The 20,772-nt window shown below is 29.3% G+C and overlaps 1 protein-coding gene and 1 long non-coding RNA gene across 2 annotated transcripts; both read right to left on the reverse strand.

Moving 5' to 3' along the window:
* Nucleotides 1–7,051: 7,051 nt before the first annotated feature.
* Nucleotides 7,052–7,639, reverse strand: LOC120357958. The gene is made up of 2 exons (XR_005574950.1): nucleotides 7,549–7,639; nucleotides 7,052–7,334 (listed from the first exon to the last, which is right to left on the reverse strand). It is a non-coding gene; the product is annotated as an uncharacterized LOC120357958 (long non-coding RNA).
* An 11,160-nt stretch (nucleotides 7,640–18,799) lies between these two features.
* On the reverse strand, nucleotides 18,800–19,351 carry LOC120357779. Its single transcript, XM_039449274.1, has one exon. It carries the CDS (start codon nucleotides 19,349–19,351, stop codon nucleotides 18,800–18,802), a length of 552 nt encoding a protein of 183 aa, XP_039305208.1.
* Nucleotides 19,352–20,772: the final 1,421 nt, after the last annotated feature.

Genomic DNA, 20,772 nt, shown 5'->3' on the forward strand with positions numbered 1-20,772 from the left:
TATTATACAGGGTGTATGATAATGGTTGTCCCCACGTTTTACCGTAGGAGTTGACTTACCGACTTGCACTTGTAGTTCAGTAAACGCTCTTTAGATCATGATGTAAGAAACAAGGTGAAACAACGCGCATCGTCGACGGCTCGATGCGCGGTAAGAGGCGTGGCTCGACGTGGTCAGCCAATGAAATTTGGGTCCAAATATATCCGCGCAATTTGAATACGAAACAATGATATGTAGTCACACGTACTTAAAATGTAGATGTTAAAAAAAATGAATATAAAAATGTAAAAATACTTGAAATTTATTATCTTTAACACAAATTACTGTTTCAATAAACAGTGTTGTTATAAACATAACATACAACAATTTAGCCAAACACATAAGCTCATTCTTATAATTTTCCAAATTTTTTCTAATTCAAGTTTAAAAAATTTGAAATAACAATTATCACAATTTTCATTAATGTACAAAGTCTCAACTTTACCTTCACGTTCTTCCTTTTTTAAGTAGCTTTGAATTTCTCCGATTCACCGATTATTTCCGATTCACGTATAAATACAAGTATAAATACGCCCCAGTACCGGAGCCGTAGCCATATTGAATCTCAACATTTGGACCCACTTCTGATTGGTCTAGAGTATGGTCCACTGCGCATCTGGTTACTTGTTTCACCTTTCTTCTTACATCATGCTTTAGATGGCAGATGCTTCGGCACAGGACCGAATTACACGTACATACATGCATACAGGTCCTTGGTGAAACTTTTTCTCAGATTTTTTTTGTATCATTTTTCAGAACATGTGTATAATTTTTTATAAAACGTTTTAAAATCTAAAAAGTTAAAAAAGTATTTTTTTAAAATTGTGAAATAAGAAATCTCAGAATATTTCATTTCACATGTATGAAAAGTTCTAAGAAAGGATGTAGACTTTTTAAGTATTTCTAATTGTAAGTATTTTCGAAAAATGTTCCAATTCGTATAAAAATTATGAGAAAAACTTTAACCATGGGGATGTTTTCGGGAAAAATATAATAAAATATAAAAAATGTTTTATAATTATGGAATCATTTTGAGAGGTTATAAATTTTTTATTTCTTGTTGAAAAAAAAATGTAAGAAAATATTAGACAATCTAAAGAATTTCACATAATTTCACATGCGATCATTCTGAGAAACTATGAAATTTATTATTTCATATTATTTGGGAAAAGTATTAAGAAATATTAAATAATCTGAACAAATTTTCAGAATTTATAATATGATCGTTCTGATCAAGATATTATATTTTACGTTTTGGTGAAAAAAATGTGAGAAAATTTGAAAAAAATTTTTCATAAGTTCACATAATTACTTACGAATTGTTAACATGAAAAATTATGAGAATTTTATAAAAAATTATGAAAAAAATTTTTACTAGGGAAAGCTGTTACTAAGATTACTACTTCTATTTATTAATTAGATTAATCAGATTAATAAATAGAAGTAATCTTAGTAATAAATGTAATATAACTAACCATGCACAGCTTTCATTCAGTAAAAACTTTTCTCATAATTTTTTATAAAATTCTTATAATTTTTTATGTTAACAATTCATAAGTAATTATGTGAATTTATGAAAAATTTTTTTCAAATTTTTTCACATTTTTTTCACTGAAACGTAAAATATAATATCTCGATCAGAACGATCCTGTTATAAATTTTGAAAAATTGTTTAGATTATCTAATATTTCTTAACACTTTTCCCAAATAATATGAAATAATAAATTTCATAGTTTCTCAGAATAATTACATGTGAAATCATGTGAAATTCTTTAGATTGTCTAATATTTTCTTACATTTTTTTTTCAACAAGAAATAAAAAATTTATAACTTCTCAAAACAATTCCATAATTATAAAAAATTTTTTATATTTTATCATATTTTTCCCGAAAACATCCCTGATTAAAGTTTTTCTCGTAATTTATATACAAATTGAAACATTTTTCGAAAATACAATTAGAAATACTTAAAAAGTCTACATCTTTTCTTAGAACTTTTCATACATGTAAATTCTGAAATATTCTGAGATTTCTCATTTCACAATTAAAAAAAAAATACTTTTTTAACTTTTTAGATTTTAAAACGTTTTATAAAAAATTATGCACATGTTCTAAAAAATGATACAAAAAAAATCTGAGAAAAAGTTTTACCAGGGGCCTGTATTGTACGTGTAACTCGGTTCTGTGCCGAAGCATCTGCCATCTAAGAAGCGTTTAGTAAACTACAAGTGCAAGTCGGTAAGTCAATTCTTACGGTAAAACGTGAGGACAATCATTATCATACACCCTGTATATCATTCTATACAGGGTAATTATTAATGAATGTTACAGCGATTTACCCTGAGAGCATTCATACTGACAGAACTTATAATATACTAAGCGCTTGTTAGATGACAGCTGCTTCGGCCGGCACGCACGTGCGCGTCGCGAGCAGTGCCGAATGATACGTATAGGCCCCTGATAAAAAATTTTTCTCAGATTACTTTTATATAATTTTTTAGAATATCTGTATAATTTTATAGATTTGTATAGTTTTTCAAATTTTTTTATAAGAATTGGATTACTTTTCATAAATACTTTGAATGTCTATTACATTTTTTTTCTAAATTTTTAAATATGTTAATTATGAAGTACCCTAAGATTTCTATTATTTTTCTATAATTTCTTACAATTTTTATAAAATACTTTTTAACTATTTTATATTTTATAACATTTTACCATTATATTTTATATTTTATAACATTTTGAAATTATAGAAGAAAAAATAATAGAAATCTTAGGATACTTTATAGTTAGCACATTAAAAAGTTTTGAAAAAGATGTAGACATTCAAAGTATTTATAAAAAGTAATCTAATTCTTATAAAAAAATCTGAAAAAACTGTAAAATTATACAGATGTTCTGAAAAATTATATAAAAGTAATGTGAGAAAAATTTTTCAGCAGGGGCCTATACGTATCACTCGGCACTGTTCGGGATGCGTGCTAGCCATAAAGTCACTAGATTTATAAAGTACCGCAATCTTTCCGCCATTTTGGCTCCAACATGCGGCACATTTAAAACGTGCATATGAGTATAAATGTATTTAAATAAGAAAGAAAATCATAAACTATAAATTAATTTTATTTACAATGGTTCTTATTCACATATGACTTTAATGCAACGCTTTTACTACTATATGTGTTCAATATGCGTTAATATTATATATGCGTATTCTATATGTGTTAATATTAAGGTATCTTTTTTAAGGTAAAATGGATGCGTCCTATAATAAATGTTTTGATAAGTTTAACAACAATATTGTGGCATGATGGCACAAAGTCTGTACGACAATTATTTAAAAACACTTCAATAAAGTCTAAAGGTTTTAATTTATTTAAAATTAGGCATGTTTTTAAACGTTTAATTTCTCAGAGTACAACAATAACACAACAGATCTAACGCATCTCACGGTGAATAATTGCACTTAATGTGTAGATACGTACATTATGAAAGTGTGCACTCTTTACACTTTCCGACGCCATTTTGGCTCCAAATCCTTATACATTGAGTCTTATGAATTGCGGTACTTTATTAATCTAGTGACTTTACGTGCTAGCCAAAGCAGTAGACATCTAACGAGCGATTAGTATGTATATTACAAGTTCTGTTGGTATGAATGCTCTTAGGGTAAAACGCTGTAACAGTCATTAATAATCACCCGTATATTTGTTTATTATATCAGTCTATTATACATATAATATTAGTCTATTATATATTCGTTTTATTATATTCCAGAATTGCACATTTACGCACTAGATTCCGTTTCATTTAAATTTTAACATTATATATTTGTATTTTATCAATACTAAAATAAGATAAGTTAACAATTTTATAAATTAATTATATTTTTGTATATTGTTATTTAATTTATAATAACTTACATTGCTAGTATTCCCAGATGGCATCAAGTAGTCCTAAGAGGTTCACATTGAGCTCAGCTAAAAGAGCAATGAGTTCCTTTTAATTTTCATAAAATATCATGAAAGAACCCAGCAAACACAGCTATATAATAGCAATGTTAATGCAATAAACTTAAAGGTAACACGCAATATAACGTGTTCATTACATCCCGTACAGCACAAAAACTTGCAGCAACATTGCTGCAATGTTGCAATGTTGCACGTTGCAATACAATGTTGCAGAAACATTGCAAAGATATTTTTTTTGCAATATTACTTTAGCAATATTGCAGCATTATTTAAAAAATATTATGAAAACATAATGACCTATTCTATTGTATTATAAATGCATAGTCATTTAATAAGAATTATTTTTATAATTATTAACCTTTAAGAATTCTTAAATACAATATGTTATATTATTATACATACAAATTGACATATTAGTCTTAATATATCAGTAATACTAAAACTTTCCATAATAGATCGATGCGTTTTTTTAGAACAATTTTAATTACTTTGTGTGTTAAGAATATTATGTCAAGTTATATAATCCATTAGTAAGGTCTTGCGTACAATGGAGAAATAGAAATGATTATTAAATATTACCCAGCAAGGTATCGTCAATATGACGTCTGTTTGAAGTCATTAATATCACTAAACTCACGTCATAAATGACGTCAAAAATGACGTCATAATGACGGCCCTAAGTCACAGAGGTATGACGTGATATTTATGACGACAAAATGACAGCGTAATTATGACGAAAAATATACGTAGTTTGGTGAATTTAATATAATATAAAAATTCTATAAGATAAGAATTCTTAGGATAAAAAAACAAAGATCTTTTTTACTAGCATATGAAATAATATACATAACCATAGCTATTTTAAAAGATAAATTCTTTATTTATTATAGTATAATAACAAATATAACATGTGTATTTTTTAATGTGTATAAATTTTAACACACTATAACCAACAAAAATAATTTATGATTTTCCATTGTTTGTAATGCTATATATTTATTAAACACTATATATTTATTAACTATGTATCTATTTAATATATACTTTTTATATATATATATTTGTATTAGTAAATAGGAATATAAGAAACGTATATGAAAAAAAAAAATTGTCTGAATTCATAAAAAAATTAATGGACAGTGCTATTAAGCTTTATTATGTAACACTCATATCAAAAGCAAAATTAAAAATTATACATTGCTATGAATTATAGGAAAACACACCCATTTGTTTTTAAAAGGTGATAGCATAACTTTAGCCACAATGCTGTCAATAGACCGCATATCTAAACTTGGTGATAATTAATGTAGGATATAAATATCTAACAATTTAGAGTTGATTAGATAATTATTAAAAGTTTCATAAGAATAGAATTGTTTTCCTAATAAAAATGTTTTGTTTTCTGAATTTAGAATAATGTTGTCAATTCAAATTATTTTATTTTCTTTTGTAATAAAATAGGAATCCGGTAAAGAACAGCTACTTATACAAAATATACAGTCTTTAAAATCAATTTTTTTATAATGTTTATAAACTTCTACTCTATGAAGCAAAGGACCTCCTGTATGTTGCATGAAATGTATCAATAACTTTTTTTCAGTTATTTCCACACCTAAAAGTGAAGTTTCATGTAACCTGCGACAAATTTGTTGAAATGGTTTATGTGATGATCTGACCAAGGCTTTAATTTCAGCAAAAAATTTTCAAACGGAAATGCTGAAAATATGTCTAAAGGACCATATTTCTCAACCTCATCAGGCAAGTCACAGAGTGCATGTACATTGTATACTAGAAATTCAACTCCATAAATTTTTTTGCTACGACTTATGAAAAGATTTAATAAGTTTCGAGTAAAATCAAGACCAAAATGTTAAATATGTTTTTTAGATAAAAGTATCGTTATTGCACAATTAAGTAACAAAAAATGTTCGTATACAGCTAAGTCAAGTACATCTTTTAAAATAAGTGGTCCCAAATATATTAAGAAAGTTCTTAATTCACAAGTAGCTTTCCATTGTAATAATTCGTGTAAACTCTGAGGTTTTTATTAAATTCAACTGTTACGAATGGATTTAACGATACTAAGTGATCCGATATCATATCAATAAAACGACTACGCAATCTTACTTTTTTATTAGTATTTCGTGTGATACCCATCCATATGCATAATTGTTTTCTTACTACTTCTAAACATATGTTATGCATATAATCTATTGGAAAAATAGAAACCATTCCAATATTTAATTTTAATAATGTTGATTTACCGACATGATGTTCTTTATCTTCTTGAAATAAAAATGAAGCATCAGTTTGACGCATTTGTATTAGGATATATAACACGACCATGAAATTCGCCAATTTCTGTGCATTTATCACATGCATTATATATTCTCCATGAGATTTAATACATTTTATATATACTTTTGTAGGTGCGTCACATAATATACTATGAATTTTAATAACATATTTTCTGTTCTTAAAATGATACTCATTTTGTAATAGATCAGATATAGATCAGTTCATTTATAAAATTATTTAAATATTTATCAAGAGGTTTAGGTTTAGCAATTCCACAAAATATATCTGCAATGAATGGTGTACACTTTACATTTTTTACTAAACACGAGATTAGCCATATTAGAATATTATTATTACTAGAAAACAAACAGGCACTCCATCAAAACTGAAACTCAATTCAATTGTGTTATTTAAAAAATAATTGCTTACTGGAAAAATGTTTTTTAATCCAGAGTTTATACCAAGATGACAACATTCACCATTTTCTAACTGTTGAATAACTATTGATTGAGGTGTTTTTAATAAGGTTCTAGCATTTAGAGGCAATTCGGGATGCAATTGAACCAGGATAGATAAAAGACTATTGACAACAATGTGAGAAATTTTAAATTTTATACACCATACTGCTAAAGATACTTTTAAATCAAAATTATGTGTGCTTTCTAACTCAAAATTATTTATTGCACATTGAAAATCAGAACATTCTTCGGATATATTAAGTATATTATTATTTATATAATCATCGTGCATTAGTACAAGTCAAATTTATTTCGTTGAGTATACTTTGAACTTCATGACTGACACGTCGATAGAATTGACGTTTGCCTACCTGCTCCTTCCTTTTTATCATCTTAAAAATATTTAAATATTACGTATATTATAAATAAATAGTAACATCTGTTGAGATGACTTAAGCGATATTCCTGTTATTTTTTTTCCATCTGTTGTGGAGCATGTTTTAACCATATTTTTATAGCATCTTCAACTTGTTTTTCTGTAGATTGTGATTCACACAGTTTTATAGCTCCTAAAAACATTATAATAAGAAGAAAATCAATAATATTGTATATATCAGTAATCAATAATATAATATATCAAAAATATAAACAATCAAAATCTTTAAAAGAATTTTTATTTAATAAAACAAGTTTAAAACATACAGGCATAAATATAATGTTTATTAACTCATTTAATTTACCTATATTACATAAAAAATGTATTCAAATATTACAAGTACTTACGTTTAATACATTTACATAACTGTAATTTGCTAAACGCAGATTTTTGTTTAATGCCCATAAAATTATATTGAGATGCAAAGTTATCAATAAAGTTCTCACTATTCGATTTGTTCGAAAAATGACATCAGTACCTCCCATAGATGATAAATAGGAACTCTAAAAAAATTAAAAATATTAAGTTCAGTAAAGCATAAACAAAGTATATAGTTTAAAATAAAATAACATTAGATTCTATTTAATCTACATTTGTAATATCTATATTATTCTCAATATCCATATTATTTACATCTAATTTATATCTAAATAAATGTTATTTATATTTAATTTATTTATATGTCTATTTATTTATTTAAAATATTTTAAAATTTGAAAATTTTATACTTAAATCATTTAAGAATGAAATATTTTTATTAATTACTACCGTAATAAAATCAATAGTGGCACATGTTATTATAGAATAAAATAAAAAAATAAAAAAATATACAATATATTACTTTTTATATAACTTACCAAAGCTACCAAATTGTCATTATTTTGTAAATATTCTTCTAATGTTAAAATATCATTATTGGATGTTAAAGGAATCTTTATTGGTAAATTTTTCGGTGTAAATATAATTGGTTGAATATGATTTTTATTACGGACTGCTTTTATTAAATCATCATTTTGTTGTTTAATGGTAACTAGTAATTGCAATATTTTTTGTAAAATCACTACAAACACAAAAAATTTAATGTTTAAAATGACATATAAGTATAAAAACGAATAATAAGAAAACAATCTAATAATTCAAACTGTTTTTCTTACTAAACTATAAAGCATTTAACAATTTAAATATTAAATAAATATACAATGAAAAATTATATTTCTTTAATTTATTTAATTTCTTAAATAATCTAAAATACTTTAAAAAAATATAATATTTAATATAAGTTAGAAAAAATGTACCAGATTGGCCAGAAGCAGCAGTCAAAAATATATCAGCAGCAATATTTGTTACATTTGAAATATTATCTCTTTGCATGCTTCTTATGTTCTTAATACCATTATTACTATTACCGTGTACAAATGATATTAAAAAAGAAATTATTTTATAAATAACTTTTAAATGTTGTTGTTACAAAGTTTAACAAACAGAATACTTTATAAAATAACTTACCAAACTGATCAGAAATTAAAGATGTGCTAGTTGCAACTGACCAAGTATCTTTTGTTTTGCTCGCAATATTGATTTAATCTAGTGATAAACTATCATTTCTCTTCTCATCACTGATATTTTTTGAATTATTGCCAACATCTATAGATGTTAATAATAGAAAAATAATATAAATTGATATGTATATATATTTTTTGTGTGTATATGCGCGTGTGTACGTATATACATGTATTGTTACTTTTATACATCACAAAAATGCTTCAAAAGAATATTAAGTATAAACCATAACAATGAGAATTTTTTGCAAGCCGTTCAAATATGCTATTTAGTTGTTCTTCTTCACAATTACTACTATCGTGTATTCGTTTTGCAAGTCTACTTTTTTTTCTAACAGTAAATTGAACATTTGATTCTGCTTCAGTGTTGAGATCACTTTTATCTTCTGTCAAAGAAAGCTTACGTTTGGCTTTATCTAAATAATCTGTAATGATGGAAGAGCAGAATCAATTTTTAGGTTAGAGAGATACGTTTTTAATTAAATCCATTTTATATTTAAAGATGTAATTCAATATCTTTTATCTTCAATTTTATTTAATCAATACCCGGTTTTAAAAAGAACTGTCTTGTGTGTACCTTATTTAACGAAGAGAATCATTAAATCAAACGTTTGAAACAGTAAAATAAATCATTATGTTACGTCCTTACCAGTTTCATAGAAATTATGAGCGATTCTATAAATTTGCCACGTTTCTTCGTTTACTCTTTCCCCTTTTTTTAAGGCACGCATAAAATTTGTGTTGCCTTTATAAGGTGGCCAAAAAACTTCTTTTCTTCGTGGTGTTAACCACGTATGCACAATTGCCAAGCCACCTCCTTCTTCTTCATTAAATTCTATTATTTTATACAGTCTGTTGTAGATATTTTCGTTACAGTACACTATTTACAAAGAACTTATACAGAATACAGACCGTTGCCACAACATAGGTCAAGCATAGAATCGCGTACACTGCCGTTATGTAGGGTAGGTAGGTATAGGTTAGATCTGGATCTAGAATTTTCACGCGCCGCGTATGCGCCTGGCATCTAACATTATTTTGTTACTCATTCAAATTCATGACTGCGATTTGCAATAAAAAGAGCTTTGCAATTCTTGTAAGATTATTTAATTCGATTGATTTATACGTTTGGATTTAGTAGAAATTATATAAGAGCAAGAATAATAATAGAGGAGAAGAGGATATTATGGCTACTGTCGACAATATGGCTATCCCTATTATTTCCGTTATTAGGTGACGTATTCTAACAATTGCTTATGGTGTTATTCGTTTAGTAGCTCGCCGTTTTTCAGTGATGCTAACATGCCAATACATAATGACTAACAATTGTTATAAGGCATTTTTACTTTTGAGCACTTCTAAACTTTTTCAAGGTACACTTTTAACCTTTAATTACATACATTTCCTCATTATTCTTAAACTTGAGTGTATTATTATACGACGGTACATACACTCGAGTGTTTTTTTGTTATTTATCATTTTATTTGGCTGTATATATTTCGAGTTATACAAAGTTAAAACAATAATATGGAATTTTGTTAATATGGTGTTTTAAGCGAAATTCTTATATTGAAGTATTTTTTCGATAAATCGATTGTCATTCTAAAGAGCGGTGTTCAGAAACGTTAGAGACATTATTTTATACTTGTTATTTAATGTTAAACAGAAATAAAATGTTATTTTTATTGAAATTTCTAATGATACTTCTGAAGATAGTTTCTGAACATAGAAAAATTTAAAATCAGAAAAATTCTAAACAATAGAAAATTAAAAATATAAAATTTTGTAACAAGGTACTGTGTTTTTTTTAAACTAAACCAATTTTTTAAAATTATTTTTATGGGTAGCCATATTACAACCACTTTTTTTCTTCTACCGATTATGTAATGCATTAGACTTTTATAAATTATGTCCTAAATAATAAATATTTCATTACTTTAAATCTAGAATCTGTCAAACAACACTCTGACGAATGTAATCGTTCAAGTTTCAATAAAAAATACTAATTATAAACAAAGTTATTCAATAAAATGAAAATGGATGCCGTATTACCTTCTTTTCCTCTATTAAAAATTTAACAACAGTTATACAAACTCAACAAACAAGGCGACGTCAAATAACGTCCTAATAACATATTTTAATGACGTCTCTATTATTAATAAGACGCCATTGAAACGTTATTTGACAACATATCTTAAAATTAATTGGTAGGAAAGGTGCTTTTTTATTGAATGTAGTCATGCAATATCGAAAAAACAATAAAAAAGTCTAATATATTAATATAAAAGACTTGTTTACTTAAAAGTACTATTTAATTAAGAAATATATTAACTAATAATATTTATTGTTATTTGTTATAAAAATGATTTGAAAATGACGATATATTTATGACGACAATGTTTCGTGATAAGTGTTACGTTTATTTGACGTCATTATTTAGTCCATTGACGTCAAATGACGAAAACTGACCGTAAATCGTCGTCATAATGACGACATCTTGCTACCTGGGTAGAAACAAAAATATTAGAAATACAGATTAACGAGGGAAAAAGTAGAAAAAAGTTGATTTTTATAAATCTTTTGCGGCATAAGACTTTCAATAAACTGTCCATAACTTTTCTTACATATTTCTTATAATTCGTAGATGTAGAATTGTAAGAAATATGTGAGAAAAGTTATGGACAGTTCATTAAAAGTCTTGTGCCGCAAAAAAATTTATGAAAATCAGCTTTTTTCCGCCAGTTACATGACCTTCCCTTCTTAAATGTAAAACGCACAGTGAATATAATATTTGATGCCTTATTTGTATCTATTGTGTGTTTCGTAATATTATTTAATATTTATTGCTAATTTTTTGTATGTCTGATATTTAATCCATACAATACATAAGTTTGCAACAATTAACATTCCATCGTTACAGCAATATTCTTGCAAGTATTTCTCCATTGCTGTACACTGTAATGTTTTGCTGCAATATTGTTGCAAGTACTCCTTCATTATACGCAGAGCATAATATTGCATAAACGTTATATTACAATGTTGCTGCAACATTACGTGTAATGTTTCAGCAATATTGTTAAAGCGGACATTTTACCGTTGCTGCAATATTGCTGAAACATTGCAGCAATATTTTGCAACATTTCTGAAATATTACAATCTTGCGATGAAATATTTCTGCAATGTTGCTGCGATATTTTTGTGCTTACGGGATGTAATGTCCATGTTAGTTATAATTTCCCACTCATAGAACATCATGGTTACATTATATCAACGTAACATGTAACTAAGGGAAAACATTATTGTTATGTAATAGCAAAATTGCAATTATATACCAATAACCTAGTTCGTCACTTTGTTACATTGATGCAATGTAGCTATTATATAAAGCTTTAGTGTTGTTATATTGCTGCAATGATGCTATTTTATCAATCTCACTTAACCTAATTTGCTTCTTGCACATCTTAATCCCAGAAAAGTTTTCGAATTAATTGTAAGCAAAAGCAAACCAAACAATTCGTTTGTTTTTACAAAGAATTAATCCAAAGATCTTATCTGGGATAAGAATATGCATTACATATTTCTAAGAAATTATGTTTTAACAAGGAAAAAAAATATAAATTTTTTATAATTTATTGCTTCATTAATTCTCCATGAAAGCACATAATAATAAATATGACTACAAAAGTGAGTTGTTTCTAGATAGAGAGACTAGTTTTATGATGATTTTCATTAAGAATCTCTAATGAGGAGATCGAAAGCCATAAAGATTATGGTATTTTCATAAGTATATATTTTAAACAGTAGAGGAGAAGAGGGTAATATGGCACCCATTTTCATTTTATTAAATTATTTTGTTTATAATTAATATTTTCTATTGAAACTTGAACGATTACATTCGTCAAAGTGTTGTTTGACAGATTCTAGGCTCAAAATAATGAGATATTTATTATTTAGGATGTGATTTATAAAAATCTAATGCTTTGCATAATCGGTGGCAGAAAAAAAGTGGTTGTAATATGGCTATCTATAAGAATAATTTAGAAAAGTTAGTTTAGTTTAGAAGAAACACATGCAGTATCTTGTTACAAAATTATGTATTTTTAATTTTCCATTGTTTAGAATTTTCTTAATATAAAATTTTCTTGCATTCAGTAACTTTAAAAATACCATTAGAAATTTAGTTAGAAATATCATTTTATCCCTGTTTAACAACTGTTAAACAACAAGCATAAAATAATGTTTTTAATGTTTCTAAACACCGCTCTCTAGAATGACGATCGATTTATCGAAGAAATATTTCAATATAAAAATTTCGCTTAAAAAGCCATATTAATGAAATTCCGTGTTATTGTTTTAACTTTGTATAACTCAAAATGTGTATAGCTGAATAAAAAGGTAAATAATAAAAAAAACACTCAAGTGTATGTACATTCGTGTGATAATACACTCAAGTTTAAGAATAATGAGAAAATATGAGTAATTAAAGGTTAAAAGTGAAAAAGTTTAGAAGTGCTCAAAAGTAAAAATGCTTTATAACAATTGTCACTTATTATGTATTGTCATATTAACATCACTAAAAAACGGCGGGCTACTAAATGAATAACTCCATAAGTAATTGCTAGAATACGTCATCTAATAACGGAGATAATAGGGGTAACCATTGTCGACAGTAGCCATAATACCCTCTTCTCCTCTATATACCAAATATACATGAGTTTTTTTAGTAATTCTAGTGTTAAACAAACCTTTATGCATATTAAAAATTTCTGAATTTATTTAGCTTTCTTAACCCTTAAACACGTAAATGAGTCTGAGAGACCCCATATGAACTTTCGAACGCTTGCTATGTGAAGACGGAATGAGATAGGCGGTTCAAACCAAGACGTAGAAAAAGTTTGAAATCTCCTCTTTCGATTGATATGGTTGATCAACTTTTTTGGTTAACTAGGATTCGAATGGCACGGCAGCAAAGTTTTGTTAGGGTCAATGCGACCCATATAGCGTGTAAGTAAAACTTTTTTTGTGAGTATTTTACATAAAAAAACTAGACAAAATACGTTCAAACAGGTCGGTTTGCAGATGTAACTCGCATATACTCTGTCTAAAGTTGGAATACTATAAAATGCTGTAGAAAAGGGAGTTTTTCCGAAATATATCATAAACACATCAATTTTCAATTTTAGATATGATTTAATAAAAAATACCTCGCCTTGTTACATAAGTACATTTTTTAATAAAAATGACAATGGTATAATTTTTTTTTGAAAGTATGAATTTTTAGCTTTAAAACGCCGTATTTTAAAATTTCTCAAAGTTTTTTGTTGCAAAGATATGATTTTTTTTTTAAGTGGATTTTTAAATGCCCAAAAATACCTCGTATTTTCTATGTTACATAATTATACTTTTTAAAAGAAATGACTTTGCCAAATTTTATTTTGAAAGTGTGATTCTTTAGCTTTAAAACGTCGTATTTGAAAGTCCTTAAACGTTTTTTATTGCAAAGATATGATTTTTTGAAGGAAAAGTGGATTTTTGACCGATTTCTCATTTTTGCTTAATGGTTTTTCTTTTATAACTTCACAATAAATTGTTTTTTGGCAATTCCGATTGTGCAGTCACACTCCCGAGATTTTGAACTTTTGTTTAAAAAAAAAAATCGTAGAAAAATATTGATTGTAATCAAAGTTATAGTTTCTCAAAGTTGAAAAAGTCTCCCAGACCCAAAAATGTGTTTTCGTATTTTACAGGATCGGTGTGTTTAAGAGTTAATTATAGCATTAACAGCTTTATTTAAACTGCACATTTTTGTAACGCTTTACGCTTTAGCCTATGTGAGTCAAAATTTTAATAAAAAGCGTATTCAACAAAAGAAAGGTACTTGACTCATTGTTTTATGATTATAAACTTGGTTATCTATAAAATCTTACACACAATCAGAAAACTATAAGTTATAGCCACGACAAGAGTGGTAAAGACTCACATTTGCAAAAGCAAAATTTGCTCTTACCTAAAAAGTAATATCTTAAACTTAATAAAGGCAGGAAGGTAAAAACAAATTTATTTACAAGTATTTGGTTTTATAAACATCTTGCAATTTATGTGTTCTTGCACGGAACATATTATTTTAAGTAAAAACACTTTGAAATCTGTTACGTTACAAAAGAGTAAATTAATTTTACAACATACTAAAATATAATTCATTTTGTGTTCCCAAGTACAACAGGAAATGTCAGTAAAAAAGAGTTCACATAACAATACATAAAAAATTCAGCAATGTTTTCCAAAAGAAATCATTTTATATCCATAATAATATTAAATTGAGAATCATATATAATACGGTATCCGTTCTTCTTAAAGAATTCTTTTTACAGTGCAATTATTGAGCTTTTAAAGAACTCACTGGGAACTCATTGAGAAAACTTTTTGTGCTATTTGCAGGAAATACAATAAAATACTAGAAATTATTTAAATTCTTATCTTTATTTCATAATTTATAAAATTATATAACGTAATAAAGTTATATAACAGTACATATAAAGTAAACAGTATTATATAAAGTAAACAGTATAAACAGTATATATAGCATAACAGTATATAATATTAAGTATGCGTGTGGGGTGAGTCCCAGTTGCGCACAAACTTGATTGAACACCACCAATCACGTAATCTAATCTAACCCAACCAACGGAAATATTCTAGGCATCGGTTGCTATGATTGGTGGTGTCCAATCGGGTCTGTGCGCAACTGGGACACTCCCTGCGTGTGTATGCGCGCGCATGTATATTTTAAAATATTATTTTTCTTTTTGTTTTACTCGATTACTGGCATATTGTAGCTAAATCTTTATTACTTGTCCAATATTGTTCACCGTGTCGGAAGTATTTGCAGCGATTGTTTCTGAAAGAATGTACTTATTGTATACATATACAATATTATAAACATAATATTTTAAAGTATTCTATAATTGAAACATGCAAATAAGTTGTGTGCTATATAGAAAGAATCAAATTTGGGTGGGATTAAATGTATTATTTGATACAAAATTATATGGATGATATACGAGGTGTGTTCAAAAAGTATCGCGAATTTTGAATTTTCGCGGGTTACGTATATTCGAATTTCGATCTTTTTGTGGCGTTATGTTGGTACTCATGTCTCTCACTTATGCCGACAAGCTCGGCCATTTTGAATGTTCACTTAATTGTTGACAGCTGCTTTGCTTGCACGTGTTTTGGATCGTCTTCGATTTTTACCTATTCAAAAAAATGGATCAAAGAACCTGTATCAAATTTTGTGTGAAAAACGAAATTAAGTGCGCGGATGCATTCCGAATGTTGACTGTGGCATACGGAGAAGCTACCTTGGACCGAAGCAACGTTTATCGGTGGTACAAAATGTTCTCAGAAGGCCGAGAAGATGTGAACGACGAAGAGCGTGCCGGACGCCCGAGCACTTCAACAACAGACGAAAAAATTAATGAAGTGGAGAAAATGGTATTGGCCAATCGTCGAATCACCGTTAGAGAAGTTGCTGAGGACCTAAACATATCGATTGGCTCGTGCCATTCGATTTTTATCAATGATTTGGGCATGAGACGGGTCGCCGCGAAATTCGTACCAAAATTACTCAATTGCTCAATTGCTCAATTGCGACTTTTTGGCCAAAAACAACACACTAATGATGCCGCAGCCACCGTATTCCCCAGATCTGGCCCCCTGTGACTTTTTCTTGTTCCCTAAACTGAAGAGGCCCATGAAAGGACGACGTTACGCTACGCTTGACGAGATAAAGACGGCATCGAAGGAGGAGCTGAACAAGATAAAAAAAAATGATTTTTTGAAGTGCTTCGAAGATTGGAAAAACCGTTGGCACAAGTGTATAATATCTCATGGGGATTACTTTGAAGGGGACAAAATAGATATTCATGAATAAATAAATAATTTTTGAAAAAACACAAAATTCGCGATACTTTTTGAACACACCTCGTATTTGCGTGTATCTAGTACTAGCTTAAAAGAGCACAAAAACCAGAACTAAACTAGAGATGAAGTAAAAGGTTTATATGTTTAATAAAAGTGAAAAATAAATATAACTATGAATTTATTATATATTCTTAGTTCTATCGGTGAAAAGTGTAAAAAATGGAAGAGATAGTATGGTCAGAATCGATAAAATGTAGAAAAAATATGTGAAAATTTTTCTCATATTTCATCAATCTTGATCATATATATTATCAACTGTACAAAAAAGAAAACATCGATTTAGCTCTGCATAAAACAATATATTTTGTCTATGCACCTATCTATTTTTAGTATTATACAGGGTGAGTCAGAAAGACCACTTGTCCTTTCTCAGGCATATTCGTAATCGAATTCTGAGACGATTTTTCCTTTGGCAAAAATTTATCTGGAGCTTAGTTTTTGAATTATAGAAAGAAATAGTTAGCGTGTGACGGGTCGGATACAAGAGGTAGGCAGGGGCGGCGCAACTCAGCGTTCCGCGCGGCGCGGCGCCCCTGCCTAGCTCTTGTATCCGACCCGTCACACGCTATTTTTCTTTACAACTCAAAAACTAAACTCCAGATAAATTTTTGCCAAAGGAAAAATCGTTTCCGTGAGGCTTGCCATTGCACTTAGATAACACAATAGTACACGGACAACACATTCACATTAAAATTTTCTCTCTCTCTCTCTCTCGCTTTAATTATGCTATCTTTAACTTGAAAATAATCTTCTAATAATTGTAATAAAAGAAATGACAGAACTTTTTATAGAAATAAAGAACAGAGTAATTACATGAAGCCTACAAGAATATTTGCATGTAGGATTTTAAAAAACAATCAAAATACTTTTTTTTATAAGAAACGCGACTGTACTCGACATTTAGATAATTAAGAACACATGAAGTAAAACAAAATTAATCACGATTTAAGAGTACAAATTACTATTGCGTTGTAGAGCTACAATTTTAATCTCTAGCTTCTTGAGAGAAAAACGGATAAATAATTTTAAGTTGTATCTATCATTATTCAAAACAGGAGTGTATTATAATAAATGTATGCTCGCGAATATAAAATTTAATACAAATGGAATTACTTAAATATTATTTTCCAATTAAAAATAGCATATTTAAAATGCACGGGAAGAGAAGGAAGGAGAGGGGGAGAGAGAGAGAGAGAGAGAGAGAGAGAGAGAGAGAGCGGGGTGGCGCGTTCGAACAAGTTTAAGCATGTTTACTCACGAATCCATCCTGTACGGCGATCAGCTTATTGTTTCCACGACGCGACAGTTCCACTTGAATCGAAATTTGTCCTTGAAGAGAAATTTATCTCTCAGAGTTATTTCACATTTTATCACTTTTACTCTATTTGCTCACTTAATCGATTAACGACGAACAACGAACAACGAACCGATCGATCGATTTTATTTATCACTACGAATCACTACGAATTAACCGCTACTAATCATTCGACGCGTTAAAACACGTTACTCGAAGAAACACGTGTTTACGTTACGAGCACACAACACGTGTTTACTCGACGATAGCAAGCAGTCGACTGGATGTTATGATGCGGTAACAGTGGTGCCATAAGTAAAAACGCGGCAAAATTAAAATATTGAATATTACTATACGACTTACATTTTATAAATAATAAAAAATAAAAAATAAAATATTTAGAAAAAATTGATTTTGATAAAATCAATTCTTAAATATTTTGAATAAATAATAATTATCTTGATAAAGTCATTAATCATACAATTTTCAATAAATAATAATAAACATGCATTTGCAATATTTTTCTAATAAATTGCAAATGCATGTTTATCATTATTTATTGAAAATTATATGATTAATGACTTTATCAAGATAATTATTATTTATTCAAAATATTGAAGAATTGATTTTATCGAAACCAATTTTTTCTAAATATTTTATTTTTTATTTTTAATTATTTGCCAAAGTCAGCAGAGAGTTCCTCGAAATAAAATATTTGGTTGCCCTGAAAAGGGCAGATTAATTGTATCTTTGAAATTTTCTTCACAGTAAATGTTCAAAGTGGTCACCGTCCATTGTAATGCAGGCTCTCATGCGTCGTAATAAATTTATTTGCGTCTTCTCCAAAATATCATCGTCGATACTCCAAATGGCATAATGCAGCTTGTCATTTAAGTCTTCGATGTCTTCGGGAAGCTGTCTGTAAATAAATTCTTTGCAGTATCCCCACAGGAAAAAATCCAAAGGATTGAAATCTGGCGATCTTGCGGGCCAACTTATTGGGCCGTATCGGCCCATCCAACGGTCAGGAAATTGTTCGTGTAAATAGTTTGTTACTATCCTGGCATTGTGTGGTCCAGCACCATCTTGTTGGACTATAATTTTATTCCTATTTGCTAATGGAATTTCTTCCAAAAAGTCTGGAATATTTTCGGATAAAAATTCCAAGTATGATGCGCCATTTAAAATGTCGGGCAGAATTACTGGACCTAATATGCTTGTGCCCATAATTCCTGCCCACACGTTTATTTTCCAAGGCGTTTGGAAACTTCTGGCTCGAGTTGCTTGAGGATTCTCGTCACTCCACATATGCATGTTGTGAGAGTTGAAAATTCCTTCTCGTGTGAACAGCGATTCATCGCTAAATATCACACGAGAAGGAAATTCCGGATCCTCGTCTACTCTCCTCAAGAAGTTTTCGCAAAATCTTCTTCTGCGAGGATAACCTCCTCTCGTAAATCTTGCACTCTCGTATAATGATACGCATGCAATTTTTCTTCTTTCAATATCCTTCGTACTGTGGAATACGTCAGATCGTGTTCCCGAGCAATGACCCGAATGCTTGTATCAGGCTCTTGTTCGACAGCACGAAGGACTCTCTCCACATTTCGCAAATTTCGTACATTGCGATGTCTGCCGCAATCAATTTTTTTCGGCAAGACACTTCCGGTCTCGTACAACCGTTGAGACGTTGCAAGTATAACGGTAGCCGTCGGATGCCTTGCTCTATTTGGATATAATTCCCGATATCTTCTTGCAGCAACGTAAGGTTGTCCCTGGCACTCACCAAGTGCCATCATCATATCATGATATTCCTCGTTCGTGTATGCTGCCATATCGCGTATCGTCCTGACGATGTATCTAATGATCGAAGGATTGATTAAATTACCGATCGCTGCATCCTATTTAACGGTCTTCGCGGGTGGTCAATTCCTCCCACCGCACCTCCCGCGTCGAATCAAAACGTCGCGTGATTCGCGCCACCCGCGACACGCGACAAGATTCGACGCGAGGGGCGCGGTGGGAGGAATCGACCTCCCGCGAAGACCGTTAAATAGGATGCAGCGATCGATATTTTAATCAATCCTTCGATTGTTAGGTACATCGTCAGGACGATACACGATATGGCAGCATATGAACGAAGAGTATCACGATTTGATGGTGGCACTTGGTGAGTGCCAGGGACAACGATACGTTGCTGCAAGAAAATATCAAGAATTATACAAACATTATATGGAGTATCGACGAAACTTGAAATTTTTATCTGAAAATATTCCAGACTTTTTGGAAGAAATTCCATTAGCAAATAGGAATAAAATTATATTCCAACAAGATGGTGCTGGACTACACAATGCCAGAATAGTAACAAACTATTTACACGAACAATTTTCTGACCGTTGGATGGGCCGATACGGCCCAATAAGTTGGCCCGCAAGATCGCCGGATCTCAATCCTTTGGATTTTTTCCTGTGGGGATACTGCAAAGAATTTATTTACAGACAGCTTCCCGAAGACATCGAAGACTTAAATGACAAACTCCATTATGCCATTTGGAGTATCGACGATGATATTTTAGAGAAGACGCAAATAAATTTATTACGACGCATGAGAGCCTGCATTACAATGGTGGCCACTTTGAACATTTACTGTGAAGAAAATTTCAAAGATACAATTAATCTGCCCTTTTCAGGGCAACCAAATATTTTATTTCGAGAAACTCTCTGCTGACTTTGGCA

Source organism: Solenopsis invicta, chromosome 5, assembly GCF_016802725.1.
Source record: "Solenopsis invicta isolate M01_SB chromosome 5, UNIL_Sinv_3.0, whole genome shotgun sequence".
NCBI classification, from domain to species: Eukaryota; Metazoa; Arthropoda; class Insecta; order Hymenoptera; family Formicidae; genus Solenopsis; species Solenopsis invicta.